This window comes from Epinephelus lanceolatus, chromosome 22 (genome assembly GCF_041903045.1).
Source record: "Epinephelus lanceolatus isolate andai-2023 chromosome 22, ASM4190304v1, whole genome shotgun sequence".
Classification (NCBI taxonomy): domain Eukaryota; kingdom Metazoa; phylum Chordata; class Actinopteri; order Perciformes; family Serranidae; genus Epinephelus; species Epinephelus lanceolatus.
This window is the reverse complement of record NC_135755.1, coordinates 20,841,531-20,864,692: the sequence shown is the minus strand read 5'-3', so window position 1 is coordinate 20,864,692 and position 23,162 is coordinate 20,841,531. Positions and strand designations below refer to the sequence as shown.

At 42.4% G+C, this 23,162-nt stretch overlaps 1 protein-coding gene across 1 annotated transcript; it reads right to left on the bottom strand.

Moving 5' to 3' along the window:
- Positions 1–919: 919 nt before the first annotated feature.
- Positions 920–20,761, bottom strand: hdlbpb (high density lipoprotein binding protein b). The gene is made up of 28 exons (XM_033610097.2): positions 20,657–20,761; positions 18,307–18,386; positions 17,032–17,133; positions 16,554–16,705; positions 16,029–16,244; positions 14,660–14,866; positions 14,201–14,416; positions 11,755–11,961; positions 11,074–11,181; positions 10,774–10,878; positions 9,072–9,150; positions 7,615–7,754; positions 7,395–7,499; positions 7,168–7,281; positions 6,994–7,080; positions 6,711–6,842; positions 6,050–6,268; positions 5,654–5,875; positions 5,298–5,516; positions 4,819–4,960; positions 4,347–4,474; positions 4,147–4,251; positions 3,771–3,905; positions 3,532–3,675; positions 2,979–3,158; positions 2,734–2,850; positions 2,463–2,621; positions 920–2,111 (listed from the first exon to the last, which is right to left on the bottom strand). Exons 3-28 carry the CDS (start codon positions 17,105–17,107, stop codon positions 2,019–2,021), a joined length of 3,807 nt encoding a protein of 1,268 aa, XP_033465988.2. The 5' UTR covers positions 17,108–17,133; positions 18,307–18,386; positions 20,657–20,761; the 3' UTR covers positions 920–2,018.
- Positions 20,762–23,162: the final 2,401 nt, after the last annotated feature.

The window sequence follows — 23,162 nt, the reverse complement described above, 5'->3', positions numbered from 1 at the left end:
TTTTAATATAGGAAATTCGGAGCATATGAGTTGCCTGGACTCAGTTCCTAACATGGAGGGGGCTGATCCAGCAGCTAACAGTGCTGACTGAGCTAACAGTGCTAACCAGGGTAGAACCGGAGGATGGGCACTATGCCTCTGCGATGACGCCTTCCCGATTTAAGCTGCTCCCGCTGTATGAGCACAGAGCAAAGTGGCGGCGGTCAGCTAGCCAGTGGGATATACACATGCACTAACATGCTTGCATGGCCGGACCGGCTTCTGATAACAAAGTACAGAGAAGCTCAGATTACAACACACTTAAAAGTAGTGTGATGTCATTCTCTGTTCACCATTACTCCACTATGTCTTTACATAGCAAACAGTGGCTTGCTGCTATATTAATGCTCTGAATGTTGCATACAGAGCCTTTCATTTTCAGAAAGAAAGCAAGTGTATTTGCAAAACTGTAAAACTATCCCTTTAAGACTTCCAGGCACAAGGAAGCGTTGATTTAACTGACTGAAATCTGGACCAACTGAATGGTTTAGCAACAGGACACATCGCTCTCAGATCTTGATAAAGGAATAAGGGGCAACAAGGTTTCTGCTACAAAATATCACTAAATACATGTGAAGCACTTGCATGAGGGAAAACCAAAGTGCAGCTGTTGATACTGAGTTTGTTTTGTGGGAGGGGAGGTCAGATTTTAAGCAGCTTTATATGCATGTTGACAGAAAAAAAAATCAAGTGTTTATGACAAGTTGAGAGAGTAAAAACCTCTAAATGCAAAGATAGACAAACGGACAAAGACGATGTAAAAGTTTGGTTCAGCTTCATTCAAATATACATCTTAACTTCCACGCGCGCTCACATACATACATACATACAGTCTTCCAAATATGCCAGAAACCAACAACAACAAAAAAGTCCCACACAGTTTTAAAAAAATAGCGAAAAGTTCTTTGTACACTTACACATAACAACTGTTAACATGTTCCCAAACCCTCACATTCACTCCCAAACATAAGGTTGTAAGCATCAAGCTACAGTGAGTGCTTTTATAAAAACGCATGATCACAGTAGTTCAAATAAAATGGCTCCTTTTGAATAAATAAACAGTGACAAAATGACCTTCAGTACAAACACCCGGCGCAGGACTTCCTCATCTTTTGATTCATCGTCGTTTAAAAAGAAAAAGCTCCAGAAAGTCGACTACAGCAGCTGTTTTTGCTCCCCGCCCAAACATAAATAAAAAGGGGGATCTACAAACACTTGTGGGTGAAAAACCTCTCCTGAACCCACCGACACACGCACACACACACACACACACACGCACACACACACGGCTCATTGCCTCACCTGCTGCACCACATTAGTGACTGGTAAAATGAGCCAACAAGAAACCTCCTTGTGAAAACCACAGGAAAAGAAGATGTCATTGCTTACAAACTCTTTTTGCACAGTAAAACACAGACTCCCCTCTTTTCTTTTTTAGCTTAAAAATCCAAGATTTAGCAATTGTTACTTGGATGCACGACCACCACCTCCCCAGTGCTCTCTGACCCCACTCCTCTGATTCAGCAGACTGTGAAGAGTTTAAACATTTCTAATGTGCTGGACTCAGGTGATAGATTTTGTGGAGGAGTTTGGCAGTCAGGGGTGAAAAAGAGGGGACAGTCTTTGACATATTTCAGCGAGACCGGCAGGGGTGGTGCAACCGAGAGACAGAGCTGGACAGCAAAACTATGAAGAGAGCACTCAATGTTCTTTTTTTTCTCTCAAGGGGAAGGAGGAGGTGGAGGTACTAAGAGGAAAGACAGATGAGGAAAAAAAGAAGGGATAGTTCTCCCAGAATTCATTGTGGCTGGTTGTGGGAGGACAGTACAAGGGGTTTACAGAGAAAGAGAGACAAAGGGAGGTCACTAAAGAGAAGAGGAGGAGGAGGAGGGAAGGCGAGCAGCAATTTGATCAGAGACTTTGTCTCTCATCATCTACTTTACAGAAGTTTTTTTTTGTTTTCCTCCACATGAGCAACTTCAGAACTTCTTGGGACCCCAGGCGGATGCTTGCTTCGGAGCCACACCTGTCCCAAACGTAGGGAAATCCTCCGCACTGCTCATGTCAGGAGCCTGGAACAGATACAAAGTCTTTGATATGCTGCACTAAAAAACTGGATGTAATACAAGACTCTCAGGGGCTAATTCACAAAAGGATTTGGCAGCTTTTACAGCCCCTAAACCTGCACAAATAAGCCAAACAAAAAGAAACTGTGTAATTCTCACCGGGGTGGTTAGTGGCTGCAAATGATGTGCAAATCATGGTACTATCAGCGGCCCTAAATACTTCAAAATAATTCATCTGATTAAGATTCAGTTAGAGAGATAAACAAAGGATCATTTCACTTCCCTAGGATCATTATCCCTAATACTACATAATACCCTAATACTACAGTCATAAATGAGCGTAAGCTAAAAACTAACCTTGTTCCCTGCTGCGTTCCAGGGAGCGTCCCGCACCACAAAGCCCTTCGCTGGACCCCCGCTGCTATCATCACCTCCTCCTGCTCCACCTCCTCCTCCATAGCGAGACGGAGGCTTCATGTAAGCTGCCAAGGTCTCCGTCTCCGTCACGCTGAGCATCTGAGAGAGGTGGAGAAAGGACGAACAATAAACTTCTTTTGCACTTTTTATCTTTAGTGCCAGGAGTGAAAAACACTGAATTCTATATTGTGTGCAACTACTACAGTCTCACATATTCCTCCTCCAGGTTGAGCAGGTGGTCGATGGCGTTGTCGACAGTCTCAGGAAGGCCTGTCACTGTCACTTTGTCGGGCTCGTCGGAGCCTGGCTGAGGGAACCGGATATCCACCTTAACACAAGAGCGGGAGGAACAATGGGACAACAGATGAAAATCAAACAAGATACAATAACACAGAAACAGAATCAGAACTTTTACTTTTCTCCCACGCGTGTAACACTCCCGAACAAACATCTAACCTTGAACTCCTCCATCAGCTTGCGGATGGCTTTGCCACGAGCTCCGATGATGCGAGCGTGGGTCCTCGGGTCCAGGTGAACATCCTGGCTCACCATTTCCTGCAGCTCGGCCACCAGCTGCTGGATGGCTTGACGTGCTTCCTCCACGTTACGCTCGTACCCCGAGATCACGATCAGATCCTGGGAGGGGAAGCCCAGGACAGAAGAAAACACAACCGGGGAAAACATGCGTCATTAATTAAGATGAAACGGATAGGTACATGTAACAGAGGGTGAGACAGAAGGAAACAATGTGAACTGGACAAAGAGGGAATAAGAAGCGTGTATTTAAGCTCAAAATAAAGCCAGTTTTGAAAAGGAAAATGCAATCTGGAAAGAAGGACAAATACACCAAAGGGTGCAGGTAAAAAAATGTGGGTGTATATGATTTTAAAAACTACATACCAGCGGATGTTTGGGTGGAGAACATGAACACATAATGCCTCCGGCCACGGCTGTTGCTGGCACAGAGGTATGAAAACTACATCATTATCAGCATGACACAAACACACACCTGCTGCTCGTCTCCTTTGTCGGGGAACTGGATGCTAACGTCGTGGTCTTTCCTGATCTGGGAGATGACCGCTCCTTTGCGGCCGATGATCTTGGGGTGAAACTTTGGATCTACGGACATGGTTACCTTGAAACTGCGCAGGGCCTGAGAAAGAGACGGGGCAGCAAAGACCTCAGACATTCAAGAATCGTTACAATGTGATGATAACAGAACTATGTTGAAGACTTGTGTGTGTGTACCCTGTCCTCCTGCTCAGCCTGCAATTCTTTGACCCTCTCGAGCAGACCCTGTTTGGCCCGCTCCACGTTGGATACCAGGCCTGTGACCTTGATCACGTCCAGCTGCTTTTCTGGCTGCGGCACCCAGATGTTCACCTGCACATGCAAAACCACACAGACAACATGCAAACAATCAATTAGAGATGACTTGTGTTGTTTGGAAGTCTCCTTTAATTACACTCCAACTTTTTTCCAAATCAATACGGTCGATGAAACGATCGCAATAACTAAGCATTTTTAAAACAGCTTCTCTCATTACATCACTGACGCAGACCTTCTGACCAGCAGTGTGAAAGGTCTCATGGCCAGAAGGTGGCACCAGAGCGTGTAAACTCACCTCGTATTCCTCCATCATCTTCCTGATCCCACTGCCCTTCTGGCCGATGATGTAGCGATGCAGCTCGTAAGACACTTCCACGTCCTCCGTTATGGGCACCAGCGCCTGAAGGAAGAGGCATTGACAGGATTATTACTGAGGAAATGGATGATGAAGAACAGACAGCATCATTCCTGGAATTAGATTACAATGGTGCTTACAAGGAGGGCGGCTTTAGCCAGTTCACACTTCTCTGCACGCCCAGCAATCGTGATGATGTCACACTTGCGGGGCACGAACTCCACTTCTGGGCTGACCTCACCGTTTTCTTGTGGTGGAGCATCCGGACCTGGAAGTTTACCACAGATGATGGATTAAAAGCCAGTTTATGCCTGTTTCCTGTGTAAACATAATACGACTTTGCAATTTCCTTTACTGCAAATACAGTAGTTTTCTCCACTGGCTGCCATATTGTGGATTAAAATATCACATGTTAACCTTTCTCAAAGGTGGTAATTTCTAATCTCGACTAATTTACAATGATCTGCCTTTTTTTTTTAGTTATATGTTCATAATGTGTCACTAGATATAATTTCTGTGCTCTTTTCTGCTCTCTTTGAGGTGGCAGCATATTAACAACAGCATTAGCATGATATCTGCAGGTACACTTGTCTTGTGTGTTGTGTTTCTAACCTGAAGCGCTGTCGTCTCTCTCTGGGAACTTGATTTGGACCTCTTGCTCCCGGGTGATGTGCTGGATACGGCAGCCTTTAGGCCCCATGATGGCTCGGTGGTAGCGCTGAGGGATGGCCACCTCCACACTCACCTGGGACTCCTGCTCGAGAGAGAGGGGAAGGAGAGAGCAGACAGCTGGGTAACAACAACAAACACATATCATGGGTTTAGGAGGATTACTTCCATCACTTCTGGATGTGAGATCATTGAGCACAACAGGACATGTTCGCTGCGCTCAGATTTTACCTCTTGAACCTTTCTAATATTTAAAATGCAGCTACTACTGGCAAAATTTCAATACTTGGATGCAACTACTTTGATTTAGCTTTGACCTAAACAGCAATATTCACCTGTGCAGGAAAGTACAGGAAAAAATTGTTTAGTGATGACCTGAATTTCACCCTGTATCGTTTCTTAATTTCCCCAAACACTCTTACCAGGTCCTCAATGATCTCCTGGATGCGTTTCTTGGCGGCCTCCACGCAGTCCTTGGCTCCCTTCAGAGTGACCCTCTGACTGTTGGCTCCCGTGCGAGGGAAGCTCACGGCTACTCCACCGTACTCCTCCGCCAGCTCCCGCAGCACCTGGCCTCTCCGACACACAAAGTGCCGGTGGTGGCGAACATCTACTACCATGCTGTCCTCCACCACGTCGTCCTGGAAAGGAAGACAATAAATAGGGCAGATGGTTAAAAAATAAAATGCATGAAAAATCTAGGCAGATAAAAAGAGACTTTTAAAATGAACATAAGATGAATGAATAATTTCAACATCAAATGCAGTGTAGTAATTACCAGGTTTTTAACCAGACTTTCCAGCTCCTTTTGGGCCTGACGGACGGCTTCTTCCTTCCCTACGATGGTGATCAGTTCCTGCTCTGTGTCATCCGGCGAAGGGAAGATGATGCGAGCCCCCGTCTTGTCCCGTACACGGCGAATATTGGCCCCACCACGGCCAATCAGGAATTTATGGTACTCTGGTTTGGCCTGAAGCTCAGCTGTGAAGTTGTTGACTTGCTAAAAACGGCAAGAAGTACAGAAAGGAGGACAGAGTACAGAAAAAGGGATGTAAGTATTTGGCGTCTCTTCGCCTCATCTCCATAGTAACTCACTTCTCAGTCATTCTGAGTCACCTCATCTGTTCATTCACTCTTTGTTTCCATCTCTTGTAACGTTTCTGTCCCCACTCACCTTCTCTTCAGCCAGCTGCAGCAGCTGTTTCTTGGCCTTCTCCACTTCACCGGCGGGCCCTCTGATGGTGACCTTGTCTGAGCCGGAGCCCTCGGAGGGAAAATGGATGTGGACACCGCCGCAGTCTTCCATGATGGAGCGGACGAGGCAGCCCTTGGAACCAATCAGAGAGTTGTGCAGCTTGGCAGGGATGGCGACCTCTGTCTCCTTGATGTTGGCCTGAAGGGGTGACAAGAGAAATGAGAGTCAGGGAGATGTTGGGATACAGCTGCAACTGCAGTATTTGTCTTTCACCTCATCCTGCCTTCATATATATATATAAAGGAATATTACAACTAATATTCAGACAATATTCAGATAAACTTAAATTCTTCTTTAATTAATCTAAATTTGTTGGGTTGCAATTTTGGTTATATTTGATTTAAACTTATTTAATTGAGCATGGGGGTGTCTTAACACTGTTTATCTGCACACACTCCCCAAACGGTGGTGACACAGAACTGGTTGAAAGTTTTTATTATCAAAACGTAATCTAAATCATGCATCCATCTCATGTCAAATGTCAAGTAACTTTTTGTGGGGACCATGAAAGAAGGAAACTGCAAAAGAAGAAAGATCTATTAGCTACAACAAATGACAGAAAGAGTCTGACGTCTCTCACCAGTTCTCTCTGGATGGAAAGGATTCGATCTCTGGCTGCCTCGCAGTTGCTCTTCTTGCCCGTGATGACGATCATCTCAGAGTTACTGTTCTCTGTCGGCAGGTCGATCTTAGTGTTGGTCTCTTCACGGATCTGGTGACATTTTAAATAAAGGTTTCAGCCATTATGCATATTTTCAATATTGGTTCATTTCATTATACGGCTTAAAAACTAGAAATCTTAAACTAAAATGAATGCTTAAATTTAAGTGATCATTTTCACATTTTCAAAATGCACTTCTCACCTTTTTGATGTTGGCACCGCCCTTACCAATTATGTTTTTGTGAAACTGCTTAAAGATGGGAACAGAGAGCGAGAAGCTGTTCTCAATCTGAAAGAGAAAGAAAACTGCTGTGAGGTCAAGTGTAGGCAGACAGAGGCAGATAAAGAGACGGGAGTGGAGAATGGTGGGTCGTACCAGGTCGGCGATGATTTTCTGTAGGAACTTTGCACATTTCTCCACCTCATTCTTCGGCCCTCTCAGCTGGACAATGTCACTCTTCTGTGATGGGTCTGGGAAATTGATAATGACCTGGAAGCAGATGAGATACTGGTTGTCGAATTAAATTAGAACTGGAGAAAAACAAATTATCGCACAATGATGAATGGACGAGATAAAGTGCAGGCAGGGTCGGAGACGATCACCTCAGGGAACTTGTCTCGGACTTCTTTGATCTTTTCTCCCTTCTGGCCGATGATTGTCCGATGGAACTTCTGCTCCACGATCAGGTCTTTGGTGCGCTCGTTTTCCTGGAAATCAGGAAAGACAAGTGTGAGCAGGCGACTTTGGATTCTGTGTACGGAGCTTTTTATTGGCCAGCAGAATGAATGAATGAACCAACCTAAACTTTGACCCCATTCTCACCATTCTCTGGACCATCTCAATGAGCTCTCTGCGTGCCAGCTGGACTCCTTTAGGGTCTCCCTCGATCCGCACCAGGCCACTTCGTTCAGAGTCCTGGGGGATACGTACCGACACTTTGTACTGCTCCTTGATCCGGTTGACTGTCATAAGGGGGATGGAAGGTGTGAAAGAAGAGTTAAAATTAGGGGGCTGCATTTTCAAAGATGTGCCAGAAGATTTTAAGCCAAATCTTTTGAGGATAAAACATTAATCCTCTGCAGGAAAGGTTTCTGTGAAGAGGATGTAGCTCTGTCTGTCATGGAGCACATTAGCTGTGCTCAGCTTGAATGTTTATGGTGCGTCAAACTGTTCACACAAACTTGCCACAGCCCTCCGTCATCATAATCCACTTCTTCTTTCTACCGTTTTTTTTCCCCGTTAAAGGTTTTTTTTTTGGGGAGTTTTTCCTTATCCGCTGCGAGGGTCATAAGGACAGAGGGATGTTGTATGCTGTAAAGCCCTGTGAGGCAAATTGTGATTTGTGATATTGGGCTTTATAAATAAAATTGATTGACTGATTGATTGATTCTCTGCTTTCCACTCTAAAAACTAGTCTCTAACAAAGTCCACTGTAAGTCACATTAATTCAGGCCGGCCACAGCCACTGTGCTCCAGGACGGCTGAAACTGAAACTGAGACTGTACCATATACCATTATACCGCACTGCATCAGCGTTTCTGTGAAAGCCACAAATCAGTGGAACACCTTGCCTGACGATGTGAGGAGCTGCAGCTCTATCAGCACTCTCAAAATCAACTTAAAAAATCTGTTAAAAGCTGCTCTGCTCTGCTCTGTGCTCACTGACCTTGATTTTCATTTTATGGTCTTCATGATTTGCTTTTATTTAACAGGCATACATTTGTGATGTGCTACTGTGTGTAGCTTTGTAATGTGTGTCTTGAGACAGCGAAAATCCACAGGACGAAGCAAAACTCAGAACGGATTTTTAACTGAGAGATGAACAGGAAGATCTGGGAGCTGGTAAGGCGGAGTGAAGTTTCCCACAGTTCATTAACACATACCACTCACACTGCTATGACACAAAGCTGGCTAAAAATCTGCAAAGTATCCCTTAAGGTTTTGGGGCGTGCCAGATTGCCTGTCAAGACGCACATAATAACAGCCAACTCTATTTTCAGACTGTGTCATGGTATGATCATTACAACAGACACACAATGTGAGGATGCCACAAAAGATATCATCGTGTATGGTGGAACCAAGAATTTGACGCAGGGTCTCTTCACTGGGTGTCTTTACTCAGCGGCATAAAAACTTACTGAGTCAGTGGCTTTAAGAAAAAAAAAAAAAAAACAGAAAAAGAAACGCCTGCTCCCACTGACATCTGAACTCTAAACCTCAGCAGTGTCGATGTCCCAGATTTTTTTCTGTTGAGATCAGCAGAACCGAAGTGTACTTACTGTTGGCTCCGTTCTTCCCGATAAGGTGTCTGTGGAAACGCTGGTCTATGATGACTTCGGTGTAGTCCATCCTCACCAGCTGAACACAGAGAGCAGCAAGATTTGTCAATGACACTGTTCCTTGAGCTGCAGTACTGAACCTCATCAAATCTGTATCTATTTTGTCTCTTTCTCTCTATCTCTCAGCTTTCCAAACATTTCATCATCTCTGCTACATTTTTCTTTTAAGATAACACAAAGTTTAACAATAACAAATATAAAACTAGAATTACAGACTCGCGGATGAATGCCACTGTGAACCAGGCAGGTTACAGTTTACATCCATGTCTGTCCAGACTCATACTGTACTGTATGTAGCCATGACAGTTGACGATGGTTTAAATATGGATGTTGCAAGTGAGCAAAACGTGGATGCTTCACACACGTCTCCAATTCGGCAACACAGAAGAGTTATAAAATCAGCTCAGTTTCAAGATGGCCACCCAAAATTAGAGTCCCCATTGCAGTATCAGACCAAATGTCTCCCCTTCTGTTCCTGAGTTGTGGCGCTAAATAATCATCAGAAAAGTGGTTCTGCAGAATACTATTATGTCACAGTGCAGCTGACTTTTCGATCTTTTGGATATAAAATATCATCTTTTTATTCAATTAAATATTTGGGTGAAATTTTTGCCATACTCTGCAAATGAATTCTTGAGTTACGGCCCAAAACGTGTTTAGTTAGAACACAATGACCTTGAACTTTGACCACCAAATTCTAATCAGTGCATCGTTGATTCCAAGTGGACGTTTGTGCCAAATTTGAAGAAATTCCCTCAAGGTGTTCTTGAGATATCACATTCACGAGAATAAGATGTCTGCAAGGTCACAGTGACCTTGACCTTTGACCACCAAAATCAAATCAATTCCTTATCAAGTCCAAGTGGATGTTTGTGCCAAATTTGAGGAAATTCGCTTCTTCCAACAAGTGACTAGGAGTTAACTCTCGACAACAATGCCCCATCTTATTTTGGGATGTTACAACTACCTTGAAATGAATTCTGTGGGAAATAATATCAGGAGCATTTGACTGTGTTATGAGCTTTTTTACTAAAGCAGTTAGTCATCAAAATTGATCCTCTTATCATAAGAAATATCCCATCTAAGGCTGCAACTAACAGTTGTTTTCGTAATCACCTCATCTGCTAATGATTTTCCTGCTTATCTGACTCAAGGTTTAATCTATAAAATGTCAAAACATGGTGAAAAATGCCAATCACAATCTCGTGAAGCCCAATATGACACTTTCAAAGTGCTGGTTGTATCTGACCAAAAGTTCAAAACAATATTAAGTCAAAAATATGAAGTTTACCATGATATGAAACAAAGAAAAGCAGCAAATCCTCACATTTGGACAGCTGGGGCCATTTCTACTTGAAAAATGACTCTGGACAATTAACTAATCAACTGACCAATCCAATAGTTGACTAATCGTTTTAGCTCTAATCCCATAAATTAAATTTGGGTTAATTACAGATGCAGGGCCCTACAAAATCAATTTATGTTTTTCCAAGTTCCATTTTATTTTTTCCTAAATTCTGTGCTTTTAAAAAAAAATTCTGAACCCTGTGTTTTACGATAGATTGCATAAAATTTCAACAATTAGAAAATATTTCTATGACAGATGACTCTGTAGTGTGTGCTTGTGTGTGTGAGTACTCACCAAGTCCTTAATGATCTCTTGTATCTGGGTCTGAGCCTGTTCCACCTCCTCCGTTGGCCCCTCCAGACTGATTCGCTCCTCACCGTCCGTAAACTCTATGTGAACCTACACAAACACGCACGAATAAAGATAAACCAGTGCATTGTCTTGTGCCCCGCATTGTGTTGATTCCTCCTTGCTTCAGAGTCAACAAAACAAATCTCAGTTCACGCTACAACTGTCACTTCTAAATTATCCGTGACCTCCGATATAACATGCACTGTTCAAAGTACACCCCCTCCTCTCTTCATCCCCCCTTACCCGTGGTAGCTGCTGTGTGATCCGCCCGATGTTCTGTCCTTTCTTGCCGATGATGAAGCGATGCAGCCAGGCCGGAGCAGTCACCTCCACCACCATCACACTCTTCGCCTGCACAGGGACAAAAGACTTACGAGTAAGAATCCTATTTGTATTCACACCACCTCACTGAAATGTCGGAAGAAGTAATCACTTATATAGTTACAGACTGATTCACCTAATTTCCACCACTGTCTGGAAACTGAAATTGCATTAACGTATTTCCGTATAAAAGAAGACCTATGATACGTCTTCTTACTTTTGTCAAACCAAATGTTACAATGTCAAATGGTCGTATTAACGTGGCTTAAGTTCCAAATAATGAGGTAAACGTATGTAAAAGTGATCCCTGTGAGCAAAAACCTCAGGCTTAAAGAGACAGGTGCTACAATGGAGCGTTTCAGACAGAGGGTAAATACTGGTGTTCCAGCACCGACAGTCTGAGGAAAATAAACTGTTAATTGACCCTTGAATGTAAACATGTTGTAGAATCAACCCAAAATAAAAACATGAACCTGAAAATGTGCATAACAGGTCCCCCGTAACATTGGATCAAATGACTAGATGTAATGCGAGAGGGGTCGCTCACAGTGGCGAACCCACAGGTAATTATCATGTACTCTCAGCCTCCCCTCTCCTCCTCACCTTCGCATACACCTGTGTGAGCGCCGGTCCCAGCTTATCGGGCTCCCCCCTGAGGATGATGGTCTCTGAGCCAGAGTCCAGAGGGGGCATCTCCACAGACACCCCCGTGGTCTCCAGGATCTCCTGCAGGGTGTTGCCCTTTGGACCGATGATGTACTTGTGCTGAGACTTCTTCACCTCCACGGAGATGGTGGTGGTCTTCCTCTTCTGCAGGGCGGATGGGGAGAAGATTAGAAATGATGAGCGAGCAGCATTGAAAAGATGACAGCGGTGAAAGGAAGGACGGCAGGAGGAAGTGAGCAAATTGAGGAGAGCAGTGAGGGATGAATGGGAACACAACAGGCGACAGAAAGAAGAATGACAGACAGGAAACAGGAGGGATAGAATGGATGAAAGTTGGCATGAGTAGGCGGAAAAAGGAGGACTGATTGACGGAAGGAGAAGAGGAAATAAGAAGGCAAGAGGTGAGCAGAGCGATAAAGAAGAGTGATTGAAAGCAAAAGGGCAATGGAGAAAATATTTGTTTTTGCCTCTCATGCATATGCACTAAATGACATTAGCATTCCCATTCTGTTGTTCTCTGGTGAAATCCAATTTTCTCTCCACACTATCTCCGGCCTGCCTATCACCAGCACTCATCTGGTATACACAAACAAACACACGCTTCCTCTCCACGTTTTATCCATCTATCTTTCAGAGTTTCTTTTGTGTGATAGATAAAAACCTCCTTATTCTGAAAACACACAGTTTATCTAGCTGCACTAAACATTATTATTACAAATGAGGTTTAAGATCCAGGCGGCAGAGTGAACAACTAAAGTGAGACTGTGGTGAAGACAGAGCAATAAAATCCGCATCTGCCATCACGTGTCGAGCCATGAAGCCAAAACTAAACCCCAATCTGCTCCCTCACAGCAAGTCGTTCCACGTAAGTCGAGCACAGATCAAAGGCTGGCATTAATTACTGAACTAAATGTCTGAATGATCCAAGAACAACAGCAGGTAGGGATGTAAACAAACAATTGAGACTTGTCTCAAGTGCTTGACCCACTTTCACTGTCACTAATCCAATTTCATGCTTTGTTTGGTTCCTTGTTTGCTTCTCCGTCTAAACTACAATGCTTACATTGATATGGTTGAGGATACTAGAAGTGATAGAATGAAAATATCTGCAGCACCTAATCAAACAAATATGTAGATGAACTAGAAGTACCGCCTTGTGGTTGCATGCCTTCACAAACTAGTCAAGTTGCAAGTAACAGCGTGTATCCATGTCTACCCAGATGTGGTTTGACAGTAGACAACGCTTCAAATATTAATGTTGCTGCAAAGATGTAAAAGAAAATTCACACCCATCTTCAACACGGCATTACAGAAGATCTAGACAATCAGCACAGTTACAGTTACCCCGTTACAGTACAGGGTTCATGGTCTGGTGTATGCAGCCGCACCAACAATACACAGTATGTCAATTAATGCGCATAACATGGAACCAAAGTTCAAAGGGGAGTTAAGCCCAGGAATTTTTAGCTGTATCCTGTAAGGAACATACGCTGAAGTTAACATTCAGCGACACGCCGGAGGTGGAAGACCAACCTATGGATTCCCAGTCAGCTACAACAGCAGCAGAGAGAGCTGTGTATAAGATGAGGACGGTGTTGGTCTATCACTGCAGAGTATGTGAATGGAAACACGTCCAACATGCTAACACACATTCAACAACGTTCGACACTCACCCAGATGTGCCGATTACAGGGATGATGAATGTCTGGGCGCTTTAAACGTTTAAATGTATGAGATGCTTGTGACCTGTTGCCTTTTTGGAAAGTGTTTGTACAGTGTCCGTGCAGTTTAACCCACAAGTGTTTGAAATATCTATTTATAATGAAAATAATTGACAAGTTGTAAGCGGGCAAAATGCTACATCAGTCCCCAGCAGGAGGAGTTTGTCTGTCTGATGCTTGAACTACTGTCCATTCAAAATACTTTAAAACAAGTGTATCCTTATGCTGTTTTTTTCAGCTGTACTGAACTCCCACTGAACTGTGATTTATAATCTGGGGTATGAACTAGACCATGACTTTTGTTCACTGTTACACCCCTAGTAAAAACAGAGACAGCAAACAAGGGAGTAGACAGAGGTGTAGGCCGTGAAATAAAGGTCCCCAGCTGGAGCGTGAATGCTACAGTCACATGGTACACGTCTTTATCATTACTCCACCAGGACACTAAGATAGATCGCAGTTAGATTAAAGACTGCTTTGCACAAATGGAGATAAAAGCTCTGTTGTTTAAGCTGTTGCTGAGCCACTAATGACTTTGAAAAGAATCAATTAAACATTACAAATCAATTCTAAACTCAATCAGGAGCCAGCGTGAGTTAGAGTGGAGTGATACTATGAGGCTACTAAGGGCTCAGGAAACCGCTTCTTCTGAGCGAACACACCTTGTCGTCGTAGATGGCTCGGATGCGGTTCAGCGCCAAGGCGACGGCCTCCTTCTCCCCGGTGATGACAATCTCGTCCTTGGGCAGGCTGGGTGGGGGGATGCTGATGCGAGCGCCCGTCTCCTGGCTCAGCTCCTGCACCAGGCGGTTGTGGGCGCCAGCGATGAAGGGGTGGAAGGCCTTCTCCAGGGACAGACGCTCCACTGCACGCTTGTCCTGGTGAGCGGGTGAGTGTGACGAGGAGTTGGCAAACAGAAGAGTCAATCAGGCAACAGAATATGTAAACAGTAACTGCAATGTTTGGAGAGGCAATAAAGTAGAATCTAAAAAGAGAATTCAGCAGTAATGGCCGAGTCACACCCAAAATTAATACTTGATGAATGTATCAAGCCTCAACTCAGTCTGGTTTCAGGCCTACTTTAAAAAAAATCACATCACAGACTGAACCCTGCAGCTCACCTGTTCAGCAGAGATCAGAAGTATTTCATGTCGAGCCTTCTCGATGCCCTCCTTGGTGCCAGTGATGCGGATGTTGGCGCTGGGGTCGTCAGGACGTGGAATAGCGATCTTGGTGGCGGTCTTAAGCTCCAGCTCTTGCAGCTTCTCACCGTTCTTACCGATGACGAAACGATGGTGCTCCTTGGGGATGGTGACCGTAGCTGAGGCCTGGGGGGTAGCGGGACAAAGGGAGTTAGATTTGCATTGTTACACATTGTGAAACTGCGGTAGATCAGTGAATCTGGGCTCATTATCTTGCCTGAACTGATTTCATTTGCATTATATGAATCTCTCTTTGGAGTTAACGTTCAGACATATCCATAAAAATCTACATTTGTAGATGTAGCAGCTTCAGTGTCAACATTTATGATATTAGAGGCGAGAGTATTAGTTTTCTAGTTCATCACATTCCTAGTTCACCAAGGACAGCAGTTGGATGAAACTTAACTGTATAAATGGAATATGTGAGTTTTCAGTAGGTAAACAAAAACAAAAGCATTCGACCTTGCGAAGAGGACAGAGTGTTTTTCTGCACTATTGTATCAATAACTGCAGCTCAGCTAAACAGGTGAACCTCAGTGCACCAATTGAAGTGGAAATCAGCATGTTTACTGCTGAAGCCCAGAAAGGCCGCCCACGGGAGCTGACGGTCATTTTTCAGCTCAACTTTTTGTCCTAAAGCGGCCTGCCTGCACAGATAGGATTCTTCAAGCTGCAGCTAGAACGAAATATACTATACGATTCAGTGAGGGCGTAAAAGGAGCAAATACCACTAAAAGTAACAGATTGTCACATTAAAACCTCTCTGATCACTTCACTTTAGGTGGTGATGTGACTCTTTGTTATTCCTCAAAGAAACATCTGTTACCCGCTGGTATTTTTCCCAATGGTATTCACCATCAAGACAAAACCCCCTTTTTCATATTTCGCTCACTGCTGTGTGAGGTTCCAACATACAGCAATGCATAATCCCTAAAAAACAAATTGTTCAACAGCAGCACCCAACGTGCTTAGACCAATACACTGTCACACAATGTACCAAGATAAATAGGTAACAAGAGGCATTTTTAAATTGGCAGAGTGACATTAATTTTACTGAAGGTGATAATCTCACGACTGTCTACCACTGTGTGACAAAGCTCACAATGGCATGCAGAAGCAACAACTTCTATCCATTTTGATTTGGAAAATCAATTTGCTGTTATTTAGCAAAGGAAAGATGGCATTTTTAAACAGATCTAGTCAACAAAACAATCCTACCACACACTCAGTCTCCCACAATCCAACAGTGATGACAAACTATAAGCACAAACAACTGCGGTGAATTTACCTGCGTCTGCAGGCGAGCTACGATTTCCTTGCGAGCCTTCATGACAGAGTCCAGTTTGCCGGTGACCATGATGGACAGACCCTGGTCTTTGGCCAGGGACAGCTCAATGTGGGCCCCCGTCCGCTGCATGATGTCCAAGCACACTTTGGCCTCCTCACCCTCCCCGAACTGGCTGTTGTCCTTGTAGCGACGCTCCTCCAGGGGCACGTGGAACACCTACACACAGAGGGGGTGAGCAGAGAGGAGGCTCAAATTTCAGGCAGCATGTCTCACTTGCGTTATCTCCCATAAGTGGTGCATGTTATTGACCACTAATGTGGCTTGTGGCAGAATTTAGTTACTGTCAAAGAAAAATGTAAAGAGCAGAGGATGTTTTACTTTAATATCTTTGTAGTATTGATGCATGTAATTCTTGGTATGAATGATAGTCATTATTACATTCAAAGCAGTTTGCAAATTAGAAAGTGGGTGTCTACAGTAACTCATCACATGTATACTTGTGTACAGAGTCAGCAGCTGCCTGACCTGGGTGATGACAGAGGCTTTGATGGGCCTGATCTTGCTCCCCCACGCTGAAGCCGGCTCCCCGGCCTTTTCCCCTGGTGCCCCCTTCTCCGGCAGCGGAGGGAAGGCCTCCAGGTAGGTGGGGATGTAGGCCTCATCCTCCGGGACACAGCCTGGCCCGGAGAGACAAAGATAAATAAGGCAAAGATGGAGGCAGAAAACAGACCGCATGTGTGTATGGAGAGAGGAGGATCATTAAAGTTAAGAAGAGTTGAGACGCAAAACACCATAACTCAAAAATTATACCAGCCTCAGAAAAAAAAAAAAAACATTCATAAAGTATAATCATGTATGGTACAAGAAAACTGAGAATACAAAGCAAAGACACGTAGAAGACCTGATTTCTTGGGCCAATAACTGTGACTAGCTTGGGCGACTGAGGTGAAAGCCTTCAGTCAAAAGTAAAAACAGGTTAAGTGAATGGCAGGCAAGACGTTACCTGTAATCTCCTGGTCCTTGAGGCCACTGCGGTGCTCCGCAAAGCTCTCCGGGGTCAACACTGCCACTGAGCTCATGGTTCAAGACTTATTCCGCTATTCCACTACAGCAGAGAGGTGTTGAGAGATGGAGTGCAAGATAATAAGAACAAATGGTGCCATCTCTGAGGAAGACATTAGCTGCTGTACGTGCAGGAAATGTTATATTCCTCAAGCACTAACTGGACAATTCAACAGCAAGACGCCATCAGAAATACAGAAGCTCGTTTCAAACTGTGTCTCTGTCATTGTTCTTCTTCCCTCCCTCTAGGATTCTTTTCACAAGCCCCAGAAGATTGAGACTGCCTCTGTGGCATTGCTACACTGCACCGGTGCTGCACGTTACACCTGAGATGCTCCAATTAACACTTTACAAGCCTCAGACAAACACACATTGCCAAAAAAGCCTCGGGGACAGGGTTATCACAAGTCATACGCCAAGAGCTGTCTTAGTCTAAAAACAACTACTGCGGACATTCCTTGTGATTCAGAATCACAGGATCTTGTCAACAGTGGGTCCTCTCTGAGCATTTTGAAAATCAAAAGACTGCAAATCATTAAGCTGCTGATTCCCTGGCTGTGAATGTTAGACCATCTTTATGAACACAGAAACAGTCTCATGATTTAGGGAGGATTTTGCATTTTTATGGCGACTAACTGCTGGTGCAGCAATAAAATAAAAAAATCATTAAAATGTAAAAAAAAACGCACTTTTACGAGACCCTCATAAAAATTGTTCTCTAATTAACAGATGATGAAGGAAATGAGGACTCCTCTCTTACATCCCTTACTTGTACTCCTGGGTTGTGCCTTTAAGATGAAGTCTTTAATATCTTTGACAACCAAGATATTTTTCTCACTACATAAACAGCCATGCAAATCCATTCCCTTACTGTGCGATGCTTCTGGCTGAGCACAACAGCGACTTTGTGTTATTATCTAATATCTGTGACATGCTCCAGTAGGGCTGTTTCTCCTGAAATGTTACTGTGTACTCCCTATGTGTATTCAAGTCATTGCTGCCATGTGAGATCTGCGCCTGCTGGCAAACACTCTGCCTAAGCCCCTCTATAATAAGACAAAAATGTAACTACACTAACAAAAGTAGAAGATGCATCTCAGTGAGGAAACAAGCAAGTCTGGGGAAATATAGCAGGATACAGTAACACTGAGTCAAAGCTGTGGCAGATAAAACAGAAGTAGCTTTACTGTACTGTACAAAGTGAGCCCAGGCTTACCTGCAAAAGGTCAATTGCCAGAGAGTCCGTCCAGTTAGCGGCTACCGTAGGCGCTTCAGTGTGAGTGTGTGTTTCAGCTCCTGGGTGCACAGGATGGGAAAAAAAGGCTGAAAGTGAAGACTGTAAATCAAAAAGCTATAGAGCACGGAGGCTGGGTTAATACTGTGAACACCCACACTGCACTGCACCTTACACTGTCTGGATCTGATTCACTCTCCTCCCTTCTCCTCCCCTCCCCTCTCCACATCTCTCTGCCCATCGTCCCTCCTTTGTAGTTTTACAAATTCAACAGCCGAGGAAATCTGAGAGCAAATATAACCTGTGTTGCAGGAGAAACAAAGGACTGGAGCACACTGATCAATTTACAGCCAATTTACAAAAACATGATGCCTCTCACTAGTTTTTAGGTTCAGCCTTTGGTGTGTTATGTTGAGATTACGGGGGGTAAACGCACAGCAGCCAGTTGATCAGAATAACAAACTCATGCTGTGCAGCCAAGGATTGCTCAACTTTGTTAAGATTCTAGTGGAGATCTGAAAGTTTCCAAAGATACCAAAAATGCCAGGCTAAAGTTTTGGATATGGTGCAGCCAAAAAAATACACAGTGTTGGGTTTAAATATTTCACTAAGTAAAAACACCATAAAGCTTCAGTAAAGAAGCATAACGAGCTGATACATATTATATATGATGCCAACAAGAGTGAAGAAGATAAAATATTTGTCAAGGACTTAGAAATGGATCCAGTGTCTTTTATTCAGGGCCTCCCAAGTAGAAATATAACTGCTGCAACTAGCAAAAGGTTATGCAATATTCTTACTTGTGCTGCAAGGAAAAAATATGCTGTTACAGTGGACTAGTGATAAGGGCCCTTTTGTCAAGGGCTGGTGTAAAGTTATTTTTGAGCAGAATATCTTACAAATGTTTAACAAAGTCTGGCTGCCGTATCTGAATTATCTTGGACCTGATTCTTCTGTCATTAGTTTCCTGAACTTGAACTCCTGTAACCTGTGATTTACCTGCAACATAGACTAATTCCTGTAACTTCCTACCTATGTTTGTATTATATAGTTCATGGAAATAAGGAAGTTCAGTTGGGCATTGTTAAAATAAACAGTAAGAAAGATGCTACTTATGTCGAAACAAGGAGGATAACTGTATGTTAAGGGAAATGATGGCATGCAACTTAGTACATTCACACAAGTACTGAACATGCATTTAAATTGTAAGCCACTTCTACTGCACTACATTACAGATGCAACTATCTTACTCCATCTACATCCCCATCTCCAGTTATTCAACAGCAATAGCTTCTTTGCAGAAATAAAACTGTGCATACAAACACATTTATATTATTATTAAACAACTCAATAACAAATAGAGTAGCTTGAATTGGCTCCACCTAAACCAAATTCAACAGTAAATGGCTGCTTACACATGAATGCAGCAATACTAATTAGTGTAATTATAATGTAATGAAGTGACTGAGACATGAGTGCTTTTACTTGTTAAACTTAATGTATATTGTGCTGTTAATATGTGGGTATATTTACAACTACTTCATACACAATTACACAACAAATAATAGCTCTGAATGGAGGACTTTAATTGTAGTATTTCTGCTTTTACTTAAGTGATTGATCACGATACTTCTTCCACCATTTGTAAAGGGGGTTAAATGAGTAACTACTGCTGCATGTCTCCTATCGTGGCTCAGCAGCACCTGCTAACACTTTGATAGCTAACCGTTATATTGAAAAGCGATGAGCGAGGAAACTAAAACAATATTAAATAAACAAAGGGCACTTGGCTTACTGCAACACAGTTTAACACTACGTTTAGCAGCGGCTGGGACTATTAATACCATTGCTGCTAGCTCTCAATTGATAAATAAGACATAAAGACGGTGAAATTAATCCAGCCATGCACCGTGCTAGCTAACAGCCCCGCTAAACGCATCTCTCTCGAGCCGACGACTTTATTGCTAGCTTGAGGATGCACTGCATGGCTGGTCCCGTTAGCTTAACGACTGTGGTAACCTCTGCAAACGTAGGCGAACAATTGGGTTTCAAACAGTAGCTAGCCGGCTTCGCTAAGCTAGCACACACACCGCTGTGCTCCGACCTCAGCCGGGGGGGATGATTAGGCGCAAGGGCTTTCTGATAATCGGCTAAAAAACAAGCCAGGCGGACAGATAACCAGTTCCAGCTCTCTAGCCCCGGGGGCGCTAACCTTGCTAACCCCGGCTGCTTCTTGTCACAGTCGCACCGGCTGTCTCGCTACTATATGTAGACTTGTACACACTTCATATTTAGGTAAAAAGAGAAGATGAAATAAAGAGAGAATTCCTACCTTTCAGAGAGAAAATATAGCAGAGGGTGTGTGTCTGACAGGTGATGGTGTAAACACAGATGTGATTGGTCTAGGAGCATTTCCTCTGCCGGCGGAGCGATACCGGCATGCACTGCGACTCACTGAGTATAAAGGAAATGCCGCAGTATCTTTGCGCAACAGGAGCATCCAAGTTAAGTAGATCCAGGTGATTTTAGTCTCTCTATAACCACTCTGCTGTTATATTCAGATGTTAAAGAGCTAGACGTGGTGTCCTGAATGGTCATCAATAAATGAAATGATATTAAAAGTTTTCAGCCCTCTGCAACGTCTCACGTCCACCAAACTGACCGGGTCTACTTACCATTCATAATGGCCTGTGTGCTCTACAGGAGTCAGAGCATCGTACTTTCTCCCAGGTTATGCAGCTCAGAGAGTTAAAAATAAAAAAATACTTATGGTAAATATAAATTATGAGAGTTAGTCCCATGTAATTAAATTGCAAAATAACCTCATATGTAATCAGTTACAGTTACTGAGAAAAAATATGTAATTTATTAAAAGCTACTAATCAAAATTTTAGTTTTTCAAAATTTTAGGGTCTAAATCTGAATATATTCTTTACATTTAAAACTTTATATATATAATATAACTTTCATTCTTTGCTATGCATCTTTTCACCATACTGGAATATCTTCTTTCTTTCGGACACTTTTCAGCTTTATTGCCCAGTTTAAAACATTTGTTAGAAAAGTAATAATTAAATCAAAAATAATTAAATGTGATAAGTTACATTACTTTGGTAAAGTAATTAAAATATTTACATTTACATTTATTACATTTTAACAGGGTAACTAGTAGGCCTTAATATTGTAACCTATTACATTTCAAAAGTAACCAACACTGGAGATAGTAATTCAACAAACAAGTCATAATTGTGGAAAAAAAAAAAAAAATAGAAAATAAATTAATGAAATGAAATAAAATTAAAAAAATATCTTCAGTTGTGAAATACAAATTGTAAAAAAAATCATGATAGGCCAAAATAATGAGATATAAAGTTATGTCTTGGGTTACTAAATTTAAATCATTGATAATAACATTTAACTATCCAAGTCAAGTGTCTGATTACTAAGTAGAGTTAAAAGACAGTAAGTCAAGATTTTGACTTATGAAGCCCAAAATATGAGATAATACTTTAAAAAAAAAGAAGATTAGTCAAAAATGATGAGATAATAAGTTAAAAGTTTGGATTACTAAGTTTAAAATGTATTGTGACCAAAATTGTGGAAATAGTAAACCTAAAGTTAAAGTGATAAGTCAAAAAAATTGTCTCACCGTGAGTATTTTTATGTTTATCACATCTCTCTTCTTTTTATTTTTCTATTCCCAGGCTTCCATAACATATTGATTTGCATTAAAACCTTACCATTTACAGCCCAAAAATACTTTTGGACTTCACATACAGCAGTGGAAACAATAAACATCTCAAATAAAATATAATCTGTGAAGAATTCAGTTTCTCTAATCTACAGGACACTTCATGTCTGTTCCAAAGTCAGGCACTAGGTGGCGGTAGGACACAAAAGTAACGTACAGAGAGGTGAGTGAAGGGAGGGACGTCTCAGCAGCCAAACACCTCCTCCTGTGCACCTGTTAAGCTATGGTTATTGTATCATGTGATATATATTTACAGGCTGCAGTTACCATAGCACAATATCAGACCTGTGTCATTATGTGCTTGTAAAAAGTAGGTCTAACAGAATAATTATTGTGACAGCAGTGTGTTCAGTGTTTATTACTGAAACAAGCAGAGACTTTACTGTAAAGAACAGGTTAAAGTATAATAGGCCTGCTTTTGCAATACCAGCCATAAAAGAAAAATATTCAGAGGTTTATTATAGTTTCTGGGGTGTTAGACAGAAAGAAAGAAAGATGTGTGAAGTTCACAACAAACATATAGAAAGTGCCGGAAGTGTGACATTTTGGCTTTCAAAATAAGAGTGCTAAAATGAAACAAAGCCTAATCATCAAAGCAAGATTTGTGGTTAAGAATATAGGATACAAAAAATTTACCATACAAGAGTAAAAGGGTAAAGCATGCAAGAGAAAAAAAATGAGAGATAGATTAATAGGTTGGAGTTGAGGATATTTTTGCGTTTATTTTATGCAGCACAACTTTTATACAGCGATATTAAATTAACAGTAGGTAGTGAATCTCATGCAAAAAATACAAAGATAGAATTCATAATTCTATTCTTGTGTGAAATAATGTGTGAATAAATCTCTTCATTTGTATTTACCTCTGTAGTTACCAACACTGTAGCACTGGAAATCCAAGTCCCGTCTGACATGTAGATTTTTTTTTAGTCACTTATTTAATTTATATTTAATTTTTTTGCTTTTAAAATAGTCTGTTGACATGTCTGTTTTGAAAATGCTTTTGAAAAGATAGGCTCAAGTGCATGCTGTTATGAAGGGCCCGATAGTGTACACTTTCATGAAGATATCGTCTCATCACATGAAC

Excerpts from the sequence above, each read along its gene's own strand:
- hdlbpb (XM_033610097.2), bottom strand. The coding sequence starts at position 17,107 with ATGAGCTCAGTGGCAGTGTTGACCCCGGAGAGCTTTGCGGAGCACCGC. Across the intron at positions 4,475-4,818 it reads GAGAGACGACAGCGCTTCAG|GTCCGGATGCTCCACCACAA; the intron begins GTTAGAAACACA and ends GTAAACTTCCAG. Across the intron at positions 2,622-2,733 it reads TCAACCTGGAGGAGGAATAT|ATGCTCAGCGTGACGGAGAC; the intron begins GTGAGACTGTAG and ends CACCTCTCTCAG.